This window comes from Diabrotica virgifera, chromosome 1 (assembly GCF_917563875.1).
Source record: "Diabrotica virgifera virgifera chromosome 1, PGI_DIABVI_V3a".
NCBI classification, from domain to species: Eukaryota; Metazoa; Arthropoda; class Insecta; order Coleoptera; family Chrysomelidae; genus Diabrotica; species Diabrotica virgifera.
Genome location: NC_065443.1, coordinates 65537025 through 65560140, shown reverse-complemented (window position 1 = coordinate 65560140; position 23116 = coordinate 65537025). Strand labels below are relative to the sequence as shown.

The window sequence follows — 23116 nt, the reverse complement described above, 5'->3', positions numbered from 1 at the left end:
ATGGATGAGTGGAGTGACAAAGAAGGATAAAATTAGAAATGAGTATATTAGGGGAAGTCTAGGTGTGGCACCAATTGATGCCAAAATGAGAGAGCATAGGTTAAGATGGTTCGGTCATGTTCAACGTCGAGACGTTAATCACCCAATACGAAGAATAGCTGAAGTGCAGATTCCTGGAAGGAGTAGGAGAGGAAGACCAAAGAAGACCTGGGGGGAGGCGATAAGGCAGGACATGTTGGTAAAGGGGATTAACATTGATATGACCCAAGACAGAATTGTGTGGAGAAATGCAATTAGGGAAGCCGACCCCGCATAGGGATAAGGCAAAGAGAATGATGATGATGATGCCTTAGCAGTGACCTTGGGCACCAGGTGGTCCGGGTTCGTTTCTGATGGCGTATTCGTACTAAGTGACCCCAAAAACCGCCTAGTAATCTATTTGCATGCATTAAGTGCGTAAATCCCTCGAAACTTCGAAGATGGCGTGACCCTAGACACCAGGTGTCCGTTCTGAAGGTGTATTCGTCTTCAGCACACCCAAACACTCCCTGAGTAATCTGTTTGCATTAATTTCATGCCGAAAACCCTCTAAACTCCAGAAGATGATGTGCCTTAGCAGTGACACTGTGCCCTAGGTACCTCGAGGGTCGGTGCTGACGGCGAATTCGTATTCAGCGACCTCAAAAGCCTCCGAGTGATAAAATCTGGACCTTAATTAATTATCTCGACATGTCTATGCACATTTGGATGCATTTTATGCAGTTTAAAATGCAATTTTATACATTTACACCCATTTTTCTATTGTAGACTTTTCCCGACATCATCCCTAGGTGCTATTTTTAAAATCTATTTACTCCGGTGATTTTAGTGATAAAAGATCTAATCTGAATCATAGACATCAGGTTCCGGCAGAACATTGATAATTTTTTCATCAAACGGCAAATCTTTGTACCACCTGTGAAATACTTCTGGCTTCTGGTATTACTTTCTTCTCGCATAACTGCATTAACTCATTATTTTTGGCACAACTAATTTTATTCGGCGTAGAGTACAATTTTGAAAAATTTTCAATATTCAAAAATAGTTTATTAGCACAGCACGGCTTGATCTATGAGTTGTCACATTTATGGCCCTTTTGTACGTTTTCTTTTCTGAAATGTCCCTTTGTCCTTTTCTGAAATGTTTCTCTTTTTCGTGCATTAACCTTTTGATTTAAACCTAACGATAGGTATACCGGTTGTAAAACCAGAATGTTGTAAGTCAAAGTTTGATGTATGTTCGGTTTTCGCAAAAATAGTACAAGCAGACTGCATTAAGAGTACTTAATGCATTCTGCTAGTTACTTAATGCATTCTGCTAGTAAATGAAACAGTCAAACTGACTTAGTATTAAATTTTTATCTGTTATTATAATAAGTACGACTTAGTGTGTTTTTGCAGAATATAGAGCATACCTTTTCATATACGACTGCATTAATAGTTGAATAAATAAAAAAATTGACTTAGTGCGTTCTGCTGGTATTGAATGTATTACATTCAATAACACCCGTGGACAAAGATTGAGATTATGTTGTAACCAACAGAGATATACATCCATCAAAAATAATCGACCAAAGATGCCTCAACTAGTAGTAGCATAGCCTAGTATTATGTATAATAGGAATCATTATGAAATACCAAGAGGCACGCACCAACACAAACAAAAATCAGAGATGAAGGACTAAATACGGAATCCACGGAATAGTCCTGTCGCCAGGGGGGGGGGGTACAACGGCCTCCTTTATTCAGATGGACTTACTCAAGTTTTTTTTATGTATCTTGACCCGTAGAACACGAATTTTTTGGGTAACAGGTGATCCGGATGTCGATAAGATTGTTATAAACAAAGAACTTGAGGAATTATATAACAGCGATTTCTCGCAAAACAAAACATTTTTTTGTATTTTTTGGGTCATTTTAAGCAAAAAATATTCCTGCAAGTTTTTTCGTAGAATGCATAGTTTTCGAGATAACCGCGGTTGAACTTTCAAAAAATCGAAAAATTACAATTTTTGAACCCGAATAACTTTTGATTAAAAAACAAAGCAGCAATTCTGCTTACCGCATTTGAAAGTTTAAGTCAAATTATATCGGTTTTGATTATTTGCATTGCTAAAAATTAATTTTTTTATTGTTAAATAAAGCTATGAACACCTAGTGTTTCCCGTGCCTAATACATGCGTTTTAACGCATGCTACGTAGAAATTGCCTTGCTTGCACTTGTAGCTACTCTACCTACTCGTTCGATTTTAAATGAGAAATCATTGAAAACATCACTCACGCACTAGGTGTTTATAGCTTTGTTTAACAATAAAATAATAAATTTTTAGCAATGCAAATAATCAAAACCGATATAATTTGACTTGAACTTTCAAATGCGGTAAGCAGAATTGCTATTTTATTTTTTAATCAAAAGTTATCCGGGTTCAAAAATTGCAATTTTTCGATTTTTTGAAAGTTCAACCACGTTCATCTCAAAAACTATGCATCCTACGAAAAAACTTGTAAGAACATTTTTTGCTTAGAATGACCCAAAAAATACAAAAACATGACTTGTTTTGCGAGAAATCGCTGTTATGTAATTCCTCAAGTTCTTTGTCTATAACAATCTTATCGACATCCGGATCAACTGTTACCCAAAAAATTCGTATTCTACGGGTCAAAATATATAAAAAAAACTTGGGTAAGTCCATCTGAATTAAGGAGGCCGTTGTACCCCCCCTGGCGACAGGACTAGAATACTTATACAGAAAAAGAATATCAGAGAAGATTGCTGAGAATGAAATATTAGAAAACAATAGCGTCTAGGAAAGCTGGTAAAAACTCAAAGATAACATAATCAACGCTGCAACAGAATCACTTGGAGAGGAAAGTAACGAATACTAACATATTAAAAAAGAAAAACCCGTGGCTTAGAGAGAAAGTGAAGATAAAATCTGAAGAAAAGAAGTCCTTTTTACAATACAGAACAAAACAAACACAACAGGCATACAACCACTACAAACGAATCAGAAACAAAACGAATACTTTAGTTAGACAAATAAAAAGGGAACACTGGCAGAGTTTCTAAAAACAGATGGAGCACGACTTCTACGGAACACAAAAAGAAGTATGAAGAATGATCAGAGAACAACTTCATCTCCAGGTAAATTAAAAACATACATAAAAGCACAAATCGTTTATTAATAGTTATGTTTCCATTAACACATGATCCATTATTGTATCAAAATAATTATAAATCTAAACTGTTTTATACTTAAGTTGCTAATGGGATTCCGACACATACAAATCTAATTATTACGAATACCAAGAGCTTGCTCCAGCTCTGCTCTCTTCTGCTGCACCTTAGTATAGAAATATCTACAAACTGCTTCTTGTGCCCAAGGCTGATAGAAGAAGTCGGAGCGCCTCTCTTCTTCTGGATTTCCGACCACGTCAGTCATCGTCTAGAAAAAAAAAACAATATTAATGAGTTGAATCTCATGCATAATATAAGTGTTATGGATTTTACGTTACTCCAAATTGAGCCGCTATCCATTTATAAAAAGTCGCCATTTTATTTATACCAAACACTCATTTCACTTATACAAAGCCTTCATCTCGTAAATGTAAAATTCCATTTATATAAGACTTCCTTAACCCTCCGGTGGCCACACTGCGGTACTCTGTGCCGCATTTTAAAGTTTTAATAAGTTTTACCAATAATCTTTCGTACACACCACTATCTATTCAGATATGTGCGAGTGACTATCTTTAAAATACTACCTGCGGCTGTTGCATTTTCTGAAGTGTTTTATCAATATTTTTTTTGCAAAAATCAAAGTGACAAAAAAATTCAGTGCAATATGTGTTTATAAGACTAATTCAATTCTTTTGTAATTAGGTATTTTACTTCTGGGATGTTTGTGAATTTTTTTTTGTAGTAAACCTTTTCTTTTGTTCAGGTTACATTGTAAGACTGACTATTTTTTTTTATTTTGCGCCCGAGTCGTTACATTATATTAAAGTCATACAATAAAATGTTAAAGATAACGTTTTTCTTTTGTTATTCTAACAAATTGTTAATATTTTTAACATGTAATACCGTTTTTTATATGTGCGACATTAGAGCAGTCATCCGCGGTAAAAAACTGCAAAACCGTAGAATTTAGAGAATCAACACCGATTTTAATGATTTGGATTTAAGCTCAGTTGACCCTCTTCTTTAAAATCTACCGTATTTTGGCTTTATCTAAGCGGGCTTTTGCCCTGGGGGTGAAAACAACCCCATCTAGGGGATGAAAATTGTTTCAATAAAAATAACTATGAAATCGATAGATTATGACCAATTCTGAGTAAATTTTGCTTTATAAATTTTTTTTGCCAAGATGATACTTTCCAAATTATTAGCGATTGAAACTATGCACTTTTCATTGAAAAAACTCACGTTTTATAACCGTTTTTCATGAATAACAAAATTGTAGCTAATAGAAAAACAAAGAGATTCGCGTAGGAAAGACCTATGTAAACCCAATAATGACTAAGTTATTGATCTTTAAAGGGTGGTTATTTTCGAAGAACCTCGAAATAAGGAACCTTCAATCTCAAATAACTCGAATGTGGTGCAATTTTTTGGAAGAGCTTAACAGACATCTTTTAAAGTTGATTAAGAACCTTTCAAATGAGATCTGATAAAAGTTTTTTTGCTTAAGAACTGACTGACTTGAAAATAAAGTTGCAATAAAGTTGCTCCCTGCTTTTTTTTAATGTAACAATTATTTATTATTACAATGACATTTTTATAATTAAAAAAATGGGGATTTTTTTTTAAATAAATCTAAAAGTATTCATAATATGAAAAAATGTTTCAAATATTAATTGAAGGATTTTTTTTACTAAAAATTTTAATTTTTTTGTTTTTGTATCATGAATACTTTTAGGTTTATTTAAGAAAAATGCACTTTTTAAATTATAAAAATGTCATTTTCGATTTAATCAACTATTTTTTCCAAACTAAGCATTCCAAACCGGCCAAATCACATGGATCGTATCAATTATACCTAAATAAAGTTAATTTCAAGTGGGAAACTGTTCATTTCTATTAGGATTGTAATGACGAGGGTTTAATTATTGTTAAATTAAAAAAAAACATGGAGCGACTTTATTTTCGTCATAAGTCAGTCAGTTCTTATGCATAAAACTTTTATCAGAGCACACTTGAAAGGTTTTTTAAAGAACTTTAAAAGATGTCCTCTTAAGTTTTCCCAAAAAAATTCACCACATTCTAGTTATTTGAGATTGAAGGTTTTCCATTTCGAGGATCTTCGAAAATAATCACCCTTTAAAGAGCAATAAATCAGTGGTTATTGGGTTTACATAGGTCTTTCCGACGCGAATCTCTTTTGATTTGTCATTAGCTACAATTTTGTTTTTAATGATTTTTTCTATAAAATTAAAATTAAAAAAAAATCATGAAAAACGGTTATAAAACGTGAGTTTTTTCAATGAAAAATGCAGATTCAATCGCTAATAACTTGGAAAGTATCAACGTTGCAAAAAATTTTATAGAACAAAATTTACTCAAAATTGGTCAATCTATCGAATAGTTATTTTGATTGAAAAAATGTTCATCCCCTAGATGGGGTTATTTTCACCCCTAGGGCAAAAGCCCGCTTCGGCGTAGGGTAAATTTTGACAAAGGTTATAAATACTACCTAATTCCAAATTTTCAAGGAAATCGATCTTGATTTTCAAAATTCCACAAGAAAATGGCTGTTGATTGGACTACATTAGGTACCGTAGTGTAACTCATGTAACTTTACGAGACGTGGTTACCGGAGGGTTAAACAAAGCAACAATTTCATTTATAAAAAGCTCCGCTTTCTACAAAACCTTAATTTCATTTATTTTATTTAATGGTTCAAAAGAACTTTTGTATTAATTTCGTCTTTTATTCAGAAAAATATTTTGTGACACCCAGTGTGTATAAAAATCATCTAGTGTGATTAAATCAATCTTTGTGTAATTAGCCTCTTGGATTTGTTCATTCCGGAACACCTGCAAACACTTGCGAATTGAGAGTTCTGTTTAATTATATAGCCCGTATTGCTTCTGAGTGTTGCCATCAGCATTTAGAGAGAGTAGAGATATGGCATGATCAGTTTTCTTGTGATTGGCGGAAGAAATCTTTCGGTGACAGTTGAGTGCCTTTTTGTGTCCTTATTCGATTGGTCGAAAATTATCATGCGATATGCGTTTGCCGACGAAATTAAGATTCGTTAGGGGATCACGACTTCACTTTCAATCAGAGTGTCTTAGAAGAAAGTACTTCCCACGGAGAAGAAGTCTACATGCCTTTTTAGTCGAAATGGGCATATGTACAATGTTTCGGTGTTGCATACACCTCAAGATTCTTTGGCAGCCAGTTAAGAAATAGTTTAAATAATTTAGTTTATTGAAGCAGTAATTAAAATAAAGTTATGAGTATAATACGAGGCAAATCAAAAGTTTAGTTTTTGTGATGAAGCAGTTGAATTTTAAGTTGTGAATATATGTACATATATGTTCCGGTAAACAGAATAACCAGTGTTATGGAGTTTAGTTAAATGCAAGATATTGTAAGTTAATCTTTTCTTGTTGACGAATTTTGCAACAACAAAAAAAGAAAAAGGAATTGTACTGTTCTTATTTCTACTTTGTTCTTCAAGTAACCAGTTAGTGCAGTGTTAGTGCAGTATTTTTAGTGCTACAGTTAATCTATGGGTATATTCCACTATTCCAGACTCCATAATGTCTCTTTAGTTCTATATTTTCTTCTTCTCCTCCTATTCCTTAGACCCTATAAGAACGTCGGATTTTCATCTTTTCAAAAATATTAATATTCTTCGGGCATATAACATTAGCCGGTAATATAACGAAACTAGTAGTTCAAGGAACACTGGAGAAAAGTCGAAGGCGATCATCAACCCACTGGACTGATACAGTAGAAAAATTAGTAAACACGAACTTCGTCAATGCGGTACATGTAATACAGAATAGGGATAGACGGAGAGACAACTATAGACAGAGATAGAAGAAAAGAGAAATACTTAAAAGAACCGTAAAGATAATAATCATTGCATATGTTCCGAGGGTTACGTCCGATATCACGTCGGGGTCGCCAATGTTCCGAGCTGCGGAATTGAGTAAATGGAATTAATTAAAAATAAGTGTAAACAACGAACAGTAATATTTATTTTATTTTTGGTTAAAAGGCGTGCTTATTCATCTCGTAAGAGGGTTGCTTATTGTTTATGGGCAGCGAGGGTGCGTCTGAACTGCCTGCCTGCCGTGACGATACTTCAGAGACCACAACACTATTATCATCATGTTTGCGGTTTTACAATATGGCTAGAAAAGGCAATAAATTACTACATCTGGCGTTTTAAAAGCTCAGAACCTTTCTGTAGTTTTAAGAAACGTCTTCGAATGCATTTCCAAAGTGCGTTATTGATATAAGGTCTGATAAGGTAATTAATTTATGGGGAATTCAGTTTGTTAAACTGAACACACCAAAACATATGGTTAGGGATACATTTCGTTTCGTAAAACTTAACGGCCCTTCTTAGCATCTGGTTTGTATATTAAATGTGAATTTTATATGACCTGTAACGGTCCACGTTACGAAATTAGATCTTTAATTATTTTTATAATTATTTTCTCTTGATCTCTTTATTAATTTCTCTAATTTTCGCGTAATTAACCATTTCTAATTATTATCATTTATATTTAAAATTTCGTGCAACGATGCCACACCTAAGTATATTGGTATCACTGATGGAACGTACTACATACGTCACCTAGTGAGAGATATCCTTTGGGGGTTCTGAAAATTTGACAAGGCGGTCGTGCTTTACTTGACTGTGAAAGTGCGCTGGAAGTAGGTCGACGAACTGTTGGTTCCATAATGGCGGAAGGTTTCATTTTTTAAGTAATTTATTGGGAAATACATTTTTATTGTAAGTGTAAATGGTGTCCCATGGGTTTGCTAAATCCATCCAGCGTGTTCGTGAGGAAAACAATAACCAATAAAGGAGATTCCGGTAAATATTTTTTACATAATATAAAGGTTAGGTTGGTGTAACGGTCCACCCGTTATATTATCATTTTTAGCGCTGTAATTATTTTTAAAAAAATAATTATTTTCTCTTGACCTCCCATTTAAATTCTTTAATTTATCGTAAAGGACTTCTCATGTGACGTCACACTGTACGGAACATAGTTGTTGAACCGTTCCTTGTCGTTTAATTCGTGTTCCGTGAGAGTTTGACGTTTTCCTCGCTGACTGTGGGAGGAATGAGAGGCACTTGGCCGGTGGCTGCGAGGTTGACAGGTTGGTGTTGGTGGTTAGTACCGTAAATGGCGGTTAATTTCTTCGAAATTAATTTTTATTTCAACTAAGTTTGGAAGTATAGTAAAAAGTTACCACCACTTGTTTCCTGGAGTACGGGTTTCCTGGAGTAAGGATGGGAGTACCATCAGTGGAAGAGGAATAAAAAATTAACCGGTAAATCGTTTTTTCTACTAATGTTTTTTAGTTAACCTTGAATATATGAAATAGTTGGTTCATTGTTAAATGTTCTTAGCCAGTCCCTTAGGTGAAGGATGTAGATTATTTCGATCTTTATATTATCTTTATATCGATCTTTATATTAATGGGGTTTTTGGTTTTACATAACCAAACATTTTTGAAGTCCTCAAATTAATATTGGAAATAATTACCATTTCTCTGTACGTTTTAAACCGATTGAACATCCAATATATCTATAAATTTTCATGTCCAATATATCTATAAATTGTCATGTAACTATCTTTGTCTGGTTCAATACCATTTCATTAAGGTATATAAAATGTATGTAGATGGCTATTACTATCTTAATCTCATGTTATTTCAGATAAGTCATATTTTATATTCCTATTTCAAATGCAATGCCATTATTTGTTCATGTTTTCAAACTCAAAATAGTTCAAGGTTACCTGAGATTAGTTTTTGTTCCATTTTTAATGGTTGTTTTTTTATGTTATTGCTTCTAAAAAGTTTTCCTCGATTATTTCTTCTTCTCTTTACTTTTGTTTACCGGTTTATATGAGAAATCAAACGAAGTATATGTTTTTAGCCATTTGGAAGAAAACTAACCCTCATGTGATGTCGTACCCACCTTGACTACCTAGGGAAGCCACCTGGACCTTATTGCAGCTACCGCCAAGTCAAACTGGGAGTATGTTTTGGGAACAAGCTTTTTGGGGGACATTCCAGCTCCTTTTCGTCCTGCCACCTGGGCCTACGGGGGGGGGCATGGAGGTGCATCATAGTGATGCTCATTTTCTAGGATGCAACCGCAACCTCGTTTGGGAACATTTAGTGAGGAGTTTTAGTAACTATTGGTTTTTTTTATATTTCAGACTATCTGTTAAATACACTATGTTTTTTTTCCAGATTTAGGTTACCTCTGTTTTTTTTTGACATATGTATTTGTATATTAGATTATTTGGTTCCCAAACTTTGTATCTACGGTAACTTCTTGTGCACAGGAATAAGCCTAGAGAAAATTAGGTTTTTAATACTTTATTATTGCTTTGATATTGGTTTATGTAATTCGGGTAAATTTATTTTGTAACATTACTTGCTTGTTTCCCAAATATTGTATTTATTCGCTTTATTTCGTTTGTTCGGTTACTTCGTCGTTACTTTATTTCATTGCATTTGCTCGGTTAATTTAGGTCATTTTGTCGGTATTTTTCTTAACTTCACTTCTATAACGTTTATTCATTTGTATATTTAATTTTGCTTTATTCAGTATTGTATTTTCTCTTAGTGAGGCTTGGGCCTATTTATTTGTATTATTTTCATCTTCGTCGGTTTCCTTTAGTTGTACGTAGCAGGCGTACTATAACCATTTGGTAGAAGACTTATGTAATTTTGTACCCTATATGTTAGTAAGAGGTACTTATATTTAAGTTTGTAACAGATAACATTATTGTTGTTATCTTTAAAATATATATATCTTCCTGTATAACTTATGTCATTTTAGAGTCACAGCATAATATGAACTTGCTTAACTCAGAGATTGTTAAAAATCTGGTAGTTATTTTTAATAAATATGTTTATTTATTTTGTATATCATTTATTTTTATTATTCCTTTATGTTCATTATTACAGGTTTGATATATTTAATATCTGACAGCAGTATAAGATACCTGGGAGAATGATCGAAGATCATTTTCATGGCGCCCATGATTTGTTAGATTTATTTATCTTGTTCGTCTTTAGAAATTATTCATCTTCATTCCTCTTCAGTACATTATTCTTATTTTATTATTTCATATTTTAGTCATTATTACTATCTACATAGAGCTACTGTTCTTCGACAGGCATGCAAACGAGCCGTATCCATCCTTGAGTGTCAAGTTGCTCTCTTGCATCTATAGCTAGCCAACTCTATTCAGTTTGCCTCTGTCTCTTCCCACTTTACTTCTATCCCTTCTAATCCCCCTTTCTTCAGTACTACTGCACTTTAGTAGTATTTTTCCTATTGCGGCTTCTCAACGTAGAAGCCACTACACCCTTTTCTTTACACTCTCTCTCTACATCTATGTCCCATTAGTTAGTCTTTCTATTTCTTTTCCTTACTTCTGTTGGAGTACCTATATCTTTCTTTTTACTTTCACTCCAACAGAAGTTTTTTCTTTTTGTTACACTGGCTGCCCAATGCGTGGTGCCAACCGTTTTATGGTTCTAAGACAGTAGTTCTTTTAGTTCAATTTTCTTTTATTGGAATTTTCTGTTTTATTAACTTTTTGATATCTTTGTATATATGTTATTTCTGATTTATTTTTGTCTTTAATTTTTATTAATAATAAACAGGTAGACTTATACTGCTTCTTTTGGTTTTGGTTAGTTTATTTTTGATACCTCATTTTCAGTTATAGTGGTACAGCTCATATTTTAGTTTGAATTTTGTATTTTTATTGGAAACTTATTTGTGTATTTAGACTGAGTATACATATCTGACATATGTTCTTTTATTATGGATTTTTAGTCCTTCTACCAATGGTAGTATGTTTGCACGTACAATTAATTATTGACTATATGCATATATTTTTTTTTTCTAGTGTGGTTATATTTTACACCTAACTAGAAATTATTTTCAGTATTTAGGTATTTTATTTACTTTATTGATTTGATTATTTATATATTTTGCTGGCATTTTGATTTGTTGGTGTGTCGCTAATATTTTCTCCATATGTATATTTGTCTTACAAACTTTAGATTATATTTTATATTTGTTATTTTTGATATTTGGGTTGTTTGGTAAGACAGGCACACACCACAAAGCAATATCAGTCCAGAACATTAGCTTCTATACATGATACATTGAATTCGCATGGTTCGGATGATTACAGATGGTCATCCAAATTATTTTTCTTTAATTGGTAGTGTTAACCATAACAATTATAATTATTGTATAGTAAAGTAGTTCCATTATCCACCTCAGTTTCTAGTTTTATTATTGTTGATAATAATATTATATCAATGTGGGTACCATAATATAATGCTCATAGAAATCAGATACTTTAGGTTGAGATTTAAATATAAATTCTTTATTAGTTAGGAAACATTGATACTATTTTCCTACTAAGTTATAGAACAGTCTTCAGAAGAAGATTACCTTAACAGTGTTGTTCAAGCTAATCTCTTCTTCTGTTTGTCTTTAGCTTAGCTCAATCTTTAGTATGGTTAGAAATTTTAGTCTGATATTTTTTTTTGTCATCTGATAATGCAGGTACCTACATACATTGCTTGATTTCATCTTTGGCTTTGTTGTTGATGACTTTTAATTTATTACTTATTGGTTTAAATATTATGTAGTACTTTATGTATGAGTTTATTTTTTTTGGTATTATACATGATGCATTTTAATTATTAGTATGAGTCAATATTGTTGATTGCTGATCCTGTCAGTAGGATTACACAATTAATAATAACTTCACTTGTATTTTTGTTTAGTTTTGCACACCTAACCCCTAAGTTAGTAAGGTTGTTAACTTATTATATATTTATATAGTTGGATAGGTAAGCTCATACAAGTACTCTTGTTTAATAATGGATATTATGATGGAACTATGTTAACTACCATATCTCAGGTTACGTGTTATATTATTTTGAATATTTGATTACTTACTAATTTTTTTATTATTTTTGAAATACGGTTATTGAATTTGCCATATTGGAAAGATGTGGTTTTTAATTTGTTATTGGGTTACTCTATTAACATTTGTCTCCAATATCTTAAACACTTAATAATTTATATCCTTCTATCCTACACACTATGATTCTGGAATTAGTTTGGAATGTTGATGTAAGTATGTATGAATTCTTGAGTCTTTCATATTTCTGCTTACGATTAGTCTGTCAATACTCTGATTTGTGAATGCGTGGGTTCGAAGTTGTTTCTCAGCAACTGATCACTGCTGTTTGACTGACTTCGTAATCTATGTCTTTCATGGCAGAGTAAGCAGACGTTTTACCATTATAATATTTCTTGTTAGGAAATGATGGTCGCATGTCCTAACCATTCTTCTGTAATTAGTCCAAGTATTCCAGTTTTTTTTTACAATTTAATAGGGAAGTATTTAGTTCATATTAGGCCTTTTACTTCATAGTATGTTTGTACTTTGAGTTGATGAGTAAACATGGATAAATATCTTGCGCACTTGTTTATAAATCAATGCTTAGGCCATCCCTATACATAGTAGGTTCGTTAAGTCAGTATTTGGAGTGTTTAGACAGATGAGTTGTTCATTTGAGTATATTCCCACTTCTTTCCTTAGGCATTAGTTTTGTTATTTAGATTTTTGAACATTTCCTGAATAATTCCACGTATGTGAGAGCGCATGAATCTGCAGTTTTAATTAAAATTGGTTGCCCGTTCTCGTCAATTTTTTTTCCTATCACCTATCACATATTTTTTTTCCTATCACTTATCATAGTGTCATAAAACTTATGAGTTCATCATTTATTCTGTTTTCTTTCTTACTTATTCTTATATTAGTACCTTATCTGTGTCTGGTTATTATCATACATCTGTTGTAGCAACATGCTATAGTTCGCGAATACCAGCATGAATTAAGTTATGTATTTTCTAGAATACTTTAGTCAATACACTTTAGGTATTTATCTTACCTTTGATTTAGTTTGGTTACATCTCTGTTACTTAGTCTGTTAGTAATTTTTTTCTGACTTATTTTGGATTACTTAGTTCAGATAGGTTCATATTACCGGATGAGGGTGTATGTAGACCTAATTTATTTATTTTGTTCAGTATTAGTTACCATTGGATCCAATAATATAGTTTATTTAGTATTAGTAAGAATTGGTCCATAAATTTGCCTGATCGTTCTTCTTTGGATATACTCTTATATAAATCTGGTGTCCATTGATAGTCCGATTCTGGATAAGTGTCCGATTCTTCATTTATTTTGTGTATTTAGTTGGATAGGTTCGTATTACCGGATGTGGGTGTACGTAGACCTGATCTGTTATGTGGTTTAGTATTGGTGTGAATTGGTCCATAAATTTGCCTGGTCGTTCTTCTTTGGATATGCCTTTTATGAATCTGGTGTCCACTGATAGTTCGACTTTGGATTAAGTGTCCGATTCCACATTTATTTTGGTTATTGAGTTTTGGATTCCTTTGGTATGTTTATTATTGGTATTATTTGACATTAGTGAGAATTGTTCCATAAATCTTCCTGATTGTTCTTCTCTGGATATACTATTATGAATCTGGTGTCCATTGTTAGTTCAGTTTTGGATAAAGTGTTCAATTCTTTACCTATTTTAGTTACTGATTTTTTTTATTCACTTTGGTACATTTACTTTTGATATGGTTCGAATTGGCTCACACCTTTTCCTGGTTGTTCCGTTCTTGGATATACCCTTTATAAATCTGATGTCCATGGATAGTTCAATTTTGGTTTTAGTGCCCAATTCGACACTCAGTTATTATTATGAACTTAAGTACAATATTTAGTTTTGTTTTGACTTTTGAGCAATATATGTTAATATTTGGTAGCAGAGAGTAACATAGTAACATTTTAGTATGAGTTTGAGTCATGTATTGATTTATTTTTCCTTGACCATTAGTTTATATTTAGAAGTAATCTTGCGAATCAACGTGGATTGTTAGACTATTGTAAATTTAGTTGTTAATATTTTGAAGTTTAAAAAAAAAATTTTTTTTGGTTAAAAAATTTTTTTTTTCCCGAGTAGGAGGGGATTGTAACGGTCCACCCGTTATATTATCATTTTTAGCGCTGTAATTATTTTTAAAAAAATAATTATTTTCTCTTGACCTCCCATTTAAATTCTTTAATTTATCGTAAAGGACTTCTCATGTGACGTCACACTGTACGGAACATAGTTGTTGAACCGTTCCTTGTCGTTTAATTCGTGTTCCGTGAGAGTTTGACGTTTTCCTCGCTGACTGTGGGAGGAATGAGAGGCACTTGGCCGGTGGCTGCGAGGTTGACAGGTTGGTGTTGGTGGTTAGTACCGTAAATGGCGGTTAATTTCTTCGAAATTAATTTTTATTTCAACTAAGTTTGGAAGTATAGTAAAAAGTTACCACCACTTGTTTCCTGGAGTACGGGTTTCCTGGAGTAAGGATGGGAGTACCATCAGTGGAAGAGGAATAAAAAATTAACCGGTAAATCGTTTTTTCTACTAATGTTTTTTAGTTAACCTTGAATATATGAAATAGTTGGTTCATTGTTAAATGTTCTTAGCCAGTCCCTTAGGTGAAGGATGTAGATTATTTCGATCTTTATATTATCTTTATATCGATCTTTATATTAATGGGGTTTTTGGTTTTACATAACCAAACATTTTTGAAGTCCTCAAATTAATATTGGAAATAATTACCATTTCTCTGTACGTTTTAAACCGATTGAACATCCAATATATCTATAAATTTTCATGTCCAATATATCTATAAATTGTCATGTAACTATCTTTGTCTGGTTCAATACCATTTCATTAAGGTATATAAAATGTATGTAGATGGCTATTACTATCTTAATCTCATGTTATTTCAGATAAGTCATATTTTATATTCCTATTTCAAATGCAATGCCATTATTTGTTCATGTTTTCAAACTCAAAATAGTTCAAGGTTACCTGAGATTAGTTTTTGTTCCATTTTTAATGGTTGTTTTTTTATGTTATTGCTTCTAAAAAGTTTTCCTCGATTATTTCTTCTTCTCTTTACTTTTGTTTACCGGTTTATATGAGAAATCAAACGAAGTATATGTTTTTAGCCATTTGGAAGAAAACTAACCCTCATGTGATGTCGTACCCACCTTGACTACCTAGGGAAGCCACCTGGACCTTATTGCAGCTACCGCCAAGTCAAACTGGGAGTATGTTTTGGGAACAAGCTTTTTGGGGGACATTCCAGCTCCTTTTCGTCCTGCCACCTGGGCCTACGGGGGGGGGCATGGAGGTGCATCATAGTGATGCTCATTTTCTAGGATGCAACCGCAACCTCGTTTGGGAACATTTAGTGAGGAGTTTTAGTAACTATTGGTTTTTTTTATATTTCAGACTATCTGTTAAATATACTATGTTTTTTTTCCAGATTTAGGTTACCTCTGTTTTTTTTTGACATATGTATTTGTATATTAGATTATTTGGTTCCCAAACTTTGTATCTACGGTAACTTCTTGTGCACAGGAATAAGCCTAGAGAAAATTAGGTTTTTAATACTTTATTATTGCTTTGATATTGGTTTATGTAATTCGGGTAAATTTATTTTGTAACATTACTTGCTTGTTTCCCAAATATTGTATTTATTCGCTTTATTTCGTTTGTTCGGTTACTTCGTCGTTACTTTATTTCATTGCATTTGCTCGGTTAATTTAGGTCATTTTGTCGGTATTTTTCTTAACTTCACTTCTATAACGTTTATTCATTTGTATATTTAATTTTGCTTTATTCAGTATTGTATTTTCTCTTAGTGAGGCTTGGGCCTATTTATTTGTATTATTTTCATCTTCGTCGGTTTCCTTTAGTTGTACGTAGCAGGCGTACTATAACCATTTGGTAGAAGACTTATGTAATTTTGTACCCTATATGTTAGTAAGAGGTACTTATATTTAAGTTTGTAACAGATAACATTATTGTTGTTATCTTTAAAATATATATATCTTCCTGTATAACTTATGTCATTTTAGAGTCACAGCATAATATGAACTTGCTTAACTCAGAGATTGTTAAAAATCTGGTAGTTATTTTTAATAAATATGTTTATTTATTTTGTATATCATTTATTTTTATTATTCCTTTATGTTCATTATTACAGGTTTGATATATTTAATATCTGACAGCAGTATAAGATACCTGGGAGAATGATCGAAGATCATTTTCATGGCGCCCATGATTTGTTAGATTTATTTATCTTGTTCGTCTTTAGAAATTATTCATCTTCATTCCTCTTCAGTACATTATTCTTATTTTATTATTTCATATTTTAGTCATTATTACTATCTACATAGAGCTACTGTTCTTCGACAGGCATGCAAACGAGCCGTATCCATCCTTGAGTGTCAAGTTGCTCTCTTGCATCTATAGCTAGCCAACTCTATTCAGTTTGCCTCTGTCTCTTCCCACTTTACTTCTATCCCTTCTAATCCCCCTTTCTTCAGTACTACTGCACTTTAGTAGTATTTTTCCTATTGCGGCTTCTCAACGTAGAAGCCACTACACCCTTTTCTTTACACTCTCTCTCTACATCTATGTCCCATTAGTTAGTCTTTCTATTTCTTTTTCATTACTTCTGTTGGAGTATATCACTCCAACAGAAGTTCATTTTGTTACACTGGCTTTTTGTTCATTTTGTAACATTAGTTATTTATTTATTTTTTACTTACTTCTGTTGGAGTATATCTATCTTTTTACTTTCACTCCAACAGAAGTTTTCTTTTCCTTTTTGTTACATTGGATCTTAGATTTCATTTTTCATTTAAAATATTCTTTCCAGTTAAATTTTCCCAGTAAATTTGTTAATTATTGAATTTAGTTTCTCTTATTCATTCCACCGTGTACAATATTTGTTTGGAGAAAGTTCTAATAGTCTTAATTTTTAGTTAATAAAGTTTGAAGTCTGTCCACACCTAATATCTGATAAATTGTGAAAAAAATATCTAATACTATGCTCTTATCACAGTGGCAATATAATTATCCTATAATATTTTATTCTAAATATCATATTCTGTATCCAAATTCTACCTCCAGGTCAAAGTCATGCCTTTTTTTACATTTGATAAGCCTTGCTAATGGATGTTTTTTATTTGCTGTTCATTCCTTCTTCCTCATTACTTCTTCTCTTGTTTTTTCTCACACATGTTCGATTGGAAATTGAAACTAAGACTGGGAAATGTTTGTTTTTAGCCATTTGGGAGAAATATTAAAACCTACCATGTAGATCCTTCAACCACCTGGAAGGCGTCGATTCCAGCCACGGCCACAGTCAAGTCACCATTGGGAGTATGTCGATTTGGGAGCAAGCTATGGGACATTCCAGTCCCATTTTTGTCATCTTTCTACCTGCACCTACAGGAAACATGGCTTAGCACCTCCTCTGGTGCTAATTTTATGGATTGTAGCATCAGACTTTACCTTGAAGTCTTTCGATGAAGGGATTGGTTTGGGAACATTTAAAGTTTGTGGTTTGAGTAATTATTGTGCTTATATTTCAGACATTTGGTTGATGTATTATGTTAATAAGTATTTTTTTTCAGATTTAGTTTGCATTTATTTGTTTTTATATACATAAAAGTTAAGTACGTTTCCAAACTCATGTATAAACCTCCGGTATCATATGTTGAGCTCGGCATATTTGCCAAAAAGGTATTAGGTTTTTTATATTTCATTGGTAATTTAGTTGATTTCATGTCATGTAAATTTAGGTTGTATTATTTGCTTGTTTCCCAAGTATTTCGTCGTTACTTTATTTCATTGCATTTGCTCGGTTAACTTAAGTTGTGGTGTATTTATCTTAACTTCATTTCTATAACTTTTATTCATTACTTTGCTTATTCATTATTGTATTTTCTCTTCGTCAGGCTTCTGCCTATTTATTTATATATTTTCAATATTTTTCGGGTTTTAATTTAGTTGTACGTAGCAAGCGTACTATAACCATTTGGTAAAGAGGACTCATGGGAGTTGTACCCTATATGTAAGTAAGAGGTACTTATTAAGTTTGTAACCGGTAATATTATTGTTGTTAACTCAAATATAACTTGTGTATAACTTATGTCATTTTAGAGTCACATGATATGCACTTTGTGTATCTCAAAGATTGTCAAAAATCTAGGTAGTTATTTTTAATAAATATTTATTTATTTTGTGTATCATTTATTTTTATTATTCCTTTATGTTCATGTTACTGATTTAATATATTTAATATTTGACAGCAGTGTAAGATACCTGGGAGAGTGATCGAAGATCATTTTCTTGGCGCCCATGATTTGTTAGGTTTATTCAATTTGTTCTTCCTTAGCAGTTATTCATCTTTATACATTTTCAGAATCTTATTCTTATCTTAGCATATTTCCTTTTCTAGTCATCATCCCTCTTTAGTTTGAGCTACTGTTCTTCGACAGGCATGCAAACGAGCCGTACCCATCCTTGAGTGTAAGTTGTTCTCTTGCATCTTTTGCCAGCCAATTCCATTCAGTTTGTCTCTGTCTCTTCATACTTCTACTTCTATCACTTTTAATCCCCCTTTCTTCAGTACTACTGCAAAGTAGTATTTTTATTACTTCATCCTCTCCAGCGAGAAGCTATTTTCTGTTTATTTTCATTTTATTTCCCCTTTCTTCCACTACACTATCTTATCATTATTTATATATATCTAGCTTACAGTTACTTTCCTTTTCCTTACTTCTGTTGGAGTTTATCACTCTCTTTACTTTCACTCCAACAAAAGTTCTTCTTTTTATTTGTTTCAGACCCATATTATTTCGTTTGAGAAAAGTTATTAAAAAAATAAAATTAGCAAAAATAGTAATTAAAGCGTGTCGCCACACATATCTGTTAAGATGTAGAGATTAAAAGTATTTCTACTTTGGTAGTAGTATCAATATTTTCTTCAATATCCTTATTAAATATAGACACCATTTTTCAACTGATTTTCCAGAAAGTTTAAATCTCCAGATATTTGTGTTACATCTGAATCATTACTATTCTTTACTTCACTATATTTCATGACCACAGCCTCATTTTCGATTAAGTAACGATTTAACTTACCTTTAGATCACGAGTCTGTGACACAATCCACTTATGAATGAACTGTTGTGGATCCTTAGCGAAGCTCAGGAAAAATTCTCTATTTGTTTTAAGCTGATTAATGGTATCAACGGTTTCGTGAATCTTAGCATCAAGTCCTTGAATCTCTTGCTGGCTAGCTGTACTCAATAGGAAATTGTTCATCTGGGTTTTTAATGTATCATCAACCTGAAAATACAAAAAATGTAGATGTATAACCAAAATTTATAATACTGCAACAAAAGTAAATCTAATTGCCATATTATTTATATGTGTACAATCTGACAATTGTTTTAGACAACTGTTCTTTTTCCAAATATCCTGGACGACCCACACCATCAACTTAGAGGTATTGCGCCGAATGGGAAAACAAAATGAAATCGCTTTCACAATTAAGAAACGGAAACTTGAATACCTCGGTTATACAGTGTGTCTGCGTAACTTGGAACCATATGGGAAACTTTTTTATTATCAACTTTACGAAAAAACGTTATTCTTCATAAAGTGCTCTACATGGTCATAAACCCAAGATTCAATCATCAGATGTCAAATTTTATTAACAGTATACGAGGTATGTCAAAAAATATGTATTTTAGCTAAGAGGAAAGTACCTTTATATTTCACAATTTAGAAAATTGCTATAAAGAAAAGTTGTTTGGAATTAGAAATTATAGGTCTGGATCCCGCGTATGAAAAAAAAGTTGATTAAAATTTGTTAATAGCTTAAGGGTGTCTAGTCGGACAAACTTTGATATATGGGAACACTGGAACAGGGAAGTTTTAATTGTGGAACAGGTTAAAAATTTGGAACGGTCAGACCACGAAAACGGCACATGTATTTTGTCCGACAGAACAGACTTAAACTCTTCGAACAGAGATTAAAATGCAAAAATCAGACTGCTATTTATCACCAAATGTACGTTTTAATGAGTGGAACATTTAGAATATGTCAAATGACAGGAATTATGACAGATGATAAATAGCAGTCTGATTTTTGCATGAGAGTTTAATCTCTGTTCGGAGAGTTTAAGTCTGTTCTGTCGGACAAAATAAATGTGCCGTTTTCGTGGTGTGACCGTTCCAAATTTTTAACCTGTTCCACAATTAAAACTGCCCCTGCTCCAGTCTTCCCATATATCAAAGTTTATCCGACTAGACACCCTTAAGCTATTAACAAATTTTCAGCTTGCTATTAATCAACTTTTTTTTCATACGCGGGATCCAGACCTATTATGTTATAATATGTAATTACATTCTTCTAATCGAAAAAAAAAATTATTTTTTTTTAAATTACGTATACCCAACATCATTTTTATTACGATAACTCCATTATTATCAATTTTACGAAAAAAAGTTATTCTTTATAAAAAGGTCTGAATAGTCTAACAACTAAGATGCAATTATAATATGTACATCAAATTTTATCAATTTTATATGAAGAATGTAAAAAAATAATAATTTCGCTCAAGAGTAAAGAACCATAATTTTTCAATTAGAATGATGTAATTGCACATTGAAACACAGTTTTAAATTCCGAACAACTTTGTATAATAACAATTTTCAATATTGTGAAAAATAAAGATACTTTACTCTTTAGCGAAATTCATATTTTTTGACATACCTCGTATAAAATTGATAAAATTTGATATCTTATAATGGCATCTTAGTTGTACGACTATGCAGACCTTTTTATGTCGAATAACTTTTTTCGGAAAATTAATAATAACGGCGTTATCGTAATAAAAGTGATGTTAGGTTTCCGTAATTTGAAAAAAAAATTTTATTTCGATTAGAAGATTGCAATTACATATTATAACATAGTTCTTAATTCCAAACAACTTTTCTCAATAACAATTTTCGATATTGTGAAATATAAAGGTACTTTCCTCTTGAGCGAAATTCATATTTTTTGACATACCTCGTATCATCATCATCAACCCGTACTCGTCCACTGCTGGACATAGGTCTCTCTCAGCTCTTTCCATCTTTCTCTGTTTTGTGCGGCTTGCATCCAGTTGCTGACAATACGCTTCAGATCGTCAGCCCATCTGGTTGGTGGTAGTCCTCTGCTTCGTAGTGCTTCTTCTCGTGGCCTCCACTCAACAATACGTTTTGTCCATCGGTTGTCTGACAATCTGGCGACGTGTCCTGCCCAATTCCACTTGAGCGACGCGAATCTTTCGACGGCGTCCGTTGTTTTTGTTCTACGACGTATTTCTTCGTTTGGGATTCGGCCCCTCAAGGAGACACCCAGCATCTGGCGCTCCATAGCCCTCGTGAGTTATGCGAATCTTGTTCACTACCTTTTTTGTGAGTGTTAATGTTTCCGCTCCATAAGTGAGTATAGGCAATACACACTTGTCAAAGATTTTCCTTTTCAGGCATATGGGTAAGTCCGATTTAAATACATAGCACAGTTTACCAAACGCTGCCCAGGCTAATCCTATGCGACGTGGAAGGAAGCTCACACGTCTGGTTATCTCTTCCCAACCGAATTTCATGTCCCAAGTACTTATAAGATGCAGTCTGCTCAATATCCATTCCATCAACAACAATATTACGATTTAGCACCAGATTAGTCATTATTTGTGTCTTGTTAATGTTAATCTTTAGTCCGACCTCTAAGGAAGCGTGATATAACTTGTTCAACATTATTATTCCATCATCCATACGATCGGCTATAAGGACGATGTCATCTGCGAATCTCAAATGACTGAGCTTCTCTCCATTTATATTGATACCATATTCGTTCAGATCTGCCTTTTTAAAAGTGTGTTCTAAAAGGGTTGTGAACAGCTTTGGTGAGATGGTGTCTCCTTGCCGTACTCCTCGCTGCATACACAATTTATTAGTTTGTTGATCAGAGAGTCTTACGCTAGCCGTTGCATTGTGGTAGAAATATTTTATCATGTTAGTGTAGCGATGGTCTATTCGGCATTCTGTCAATGCTTTTAGCATTTTCTGCTGGTTTATGGTATCCAACGCTTTCTCGTAGTCCACGAATATCAGTGCCAATGGTTTGTTGTATTCCGCCGACTTCTCTATCAAGTTTTTTATTACCAGTAAGTGGTCGTTAGTGCTATATCCGGATCTAAACCCAGCTTGTTCTCTAGGCTGATAGAAGTCTAACTTAGCCTCCAGTCTTTTTTTGACAATTTTTGTGATATACTTCGTATACTGTTGATAAAATTTTATATCTGATGATTGAAACTTAGGTTTTAGTCTAGGCAGAGCACTTTATAAAGAATAACTTTTTTCGTAAAGTTGATAATAAAAAAGTTTTCCATAATATGGTTCCAAGTTACGCAGACACACTGTATTATTAGACATGAAAAATACCGTATACTGCAACTGATACTACAGGGTAAAATAGACAGATATCACGGACCTCAAAGGAGAAGATACCCATGGCTTGAAATCTTACGCCAATGGTTTGGACTAACATCGATAGAGTTATTCAGAAACGCCGCAAACAAAATTAAAATTGCTATGATGCAAATATATAAATATGCGTATCTTGTCAAAGTTCTAAGAAAAGTTTGAAGAGACATTGGCTTGTATGGAAGAGAAGTTCGCATAATTGCAAAATTTGTATTGGAATCAAGCAACATCAGTTTTAGTAGACGGTTTGGAATTACAGGCTCTTAATATTAAAAGAAGAGTACGGCAAAGGTGCCTTTTGTCGCCCTGCTTTTCAATAGTTACTTCGAAAGAATTTTCAGAAATGCAC

At 32.9% G+C, this 23116-nt stretch overlaps 1 protein-coding gene across 1 annotated transcript in view; it reads right to left on the bottom strand.

Moving 5' to 3' along the window:
• Window positions 1–3201: 3201 nt before the first annotated feature.
• The window catches only part of LOC114332285 (brahma-associated protein of 60 kDa), a 41829-nt gene continuing 21914 nt past the window's right edge, over window positions 3202–23116 (bottom strand). The window contains exons 7-8 of the mRNA XM_028282062.2: window positions 19369–19575; window positions 3202–3484 (exon numbers count right to left, since the gene is read on the bottom strand). Of these exons, the coding sequence (XP_028137863.1) occupies window positions 3329–3484; window positions 19369–19575 (363 nt within the window). The 3' untranslated portion in view covers window positions 3202–3328. The remainder of the gene's footprint in view (window positions 3485–19368; window positions 19576–23116) is intronic.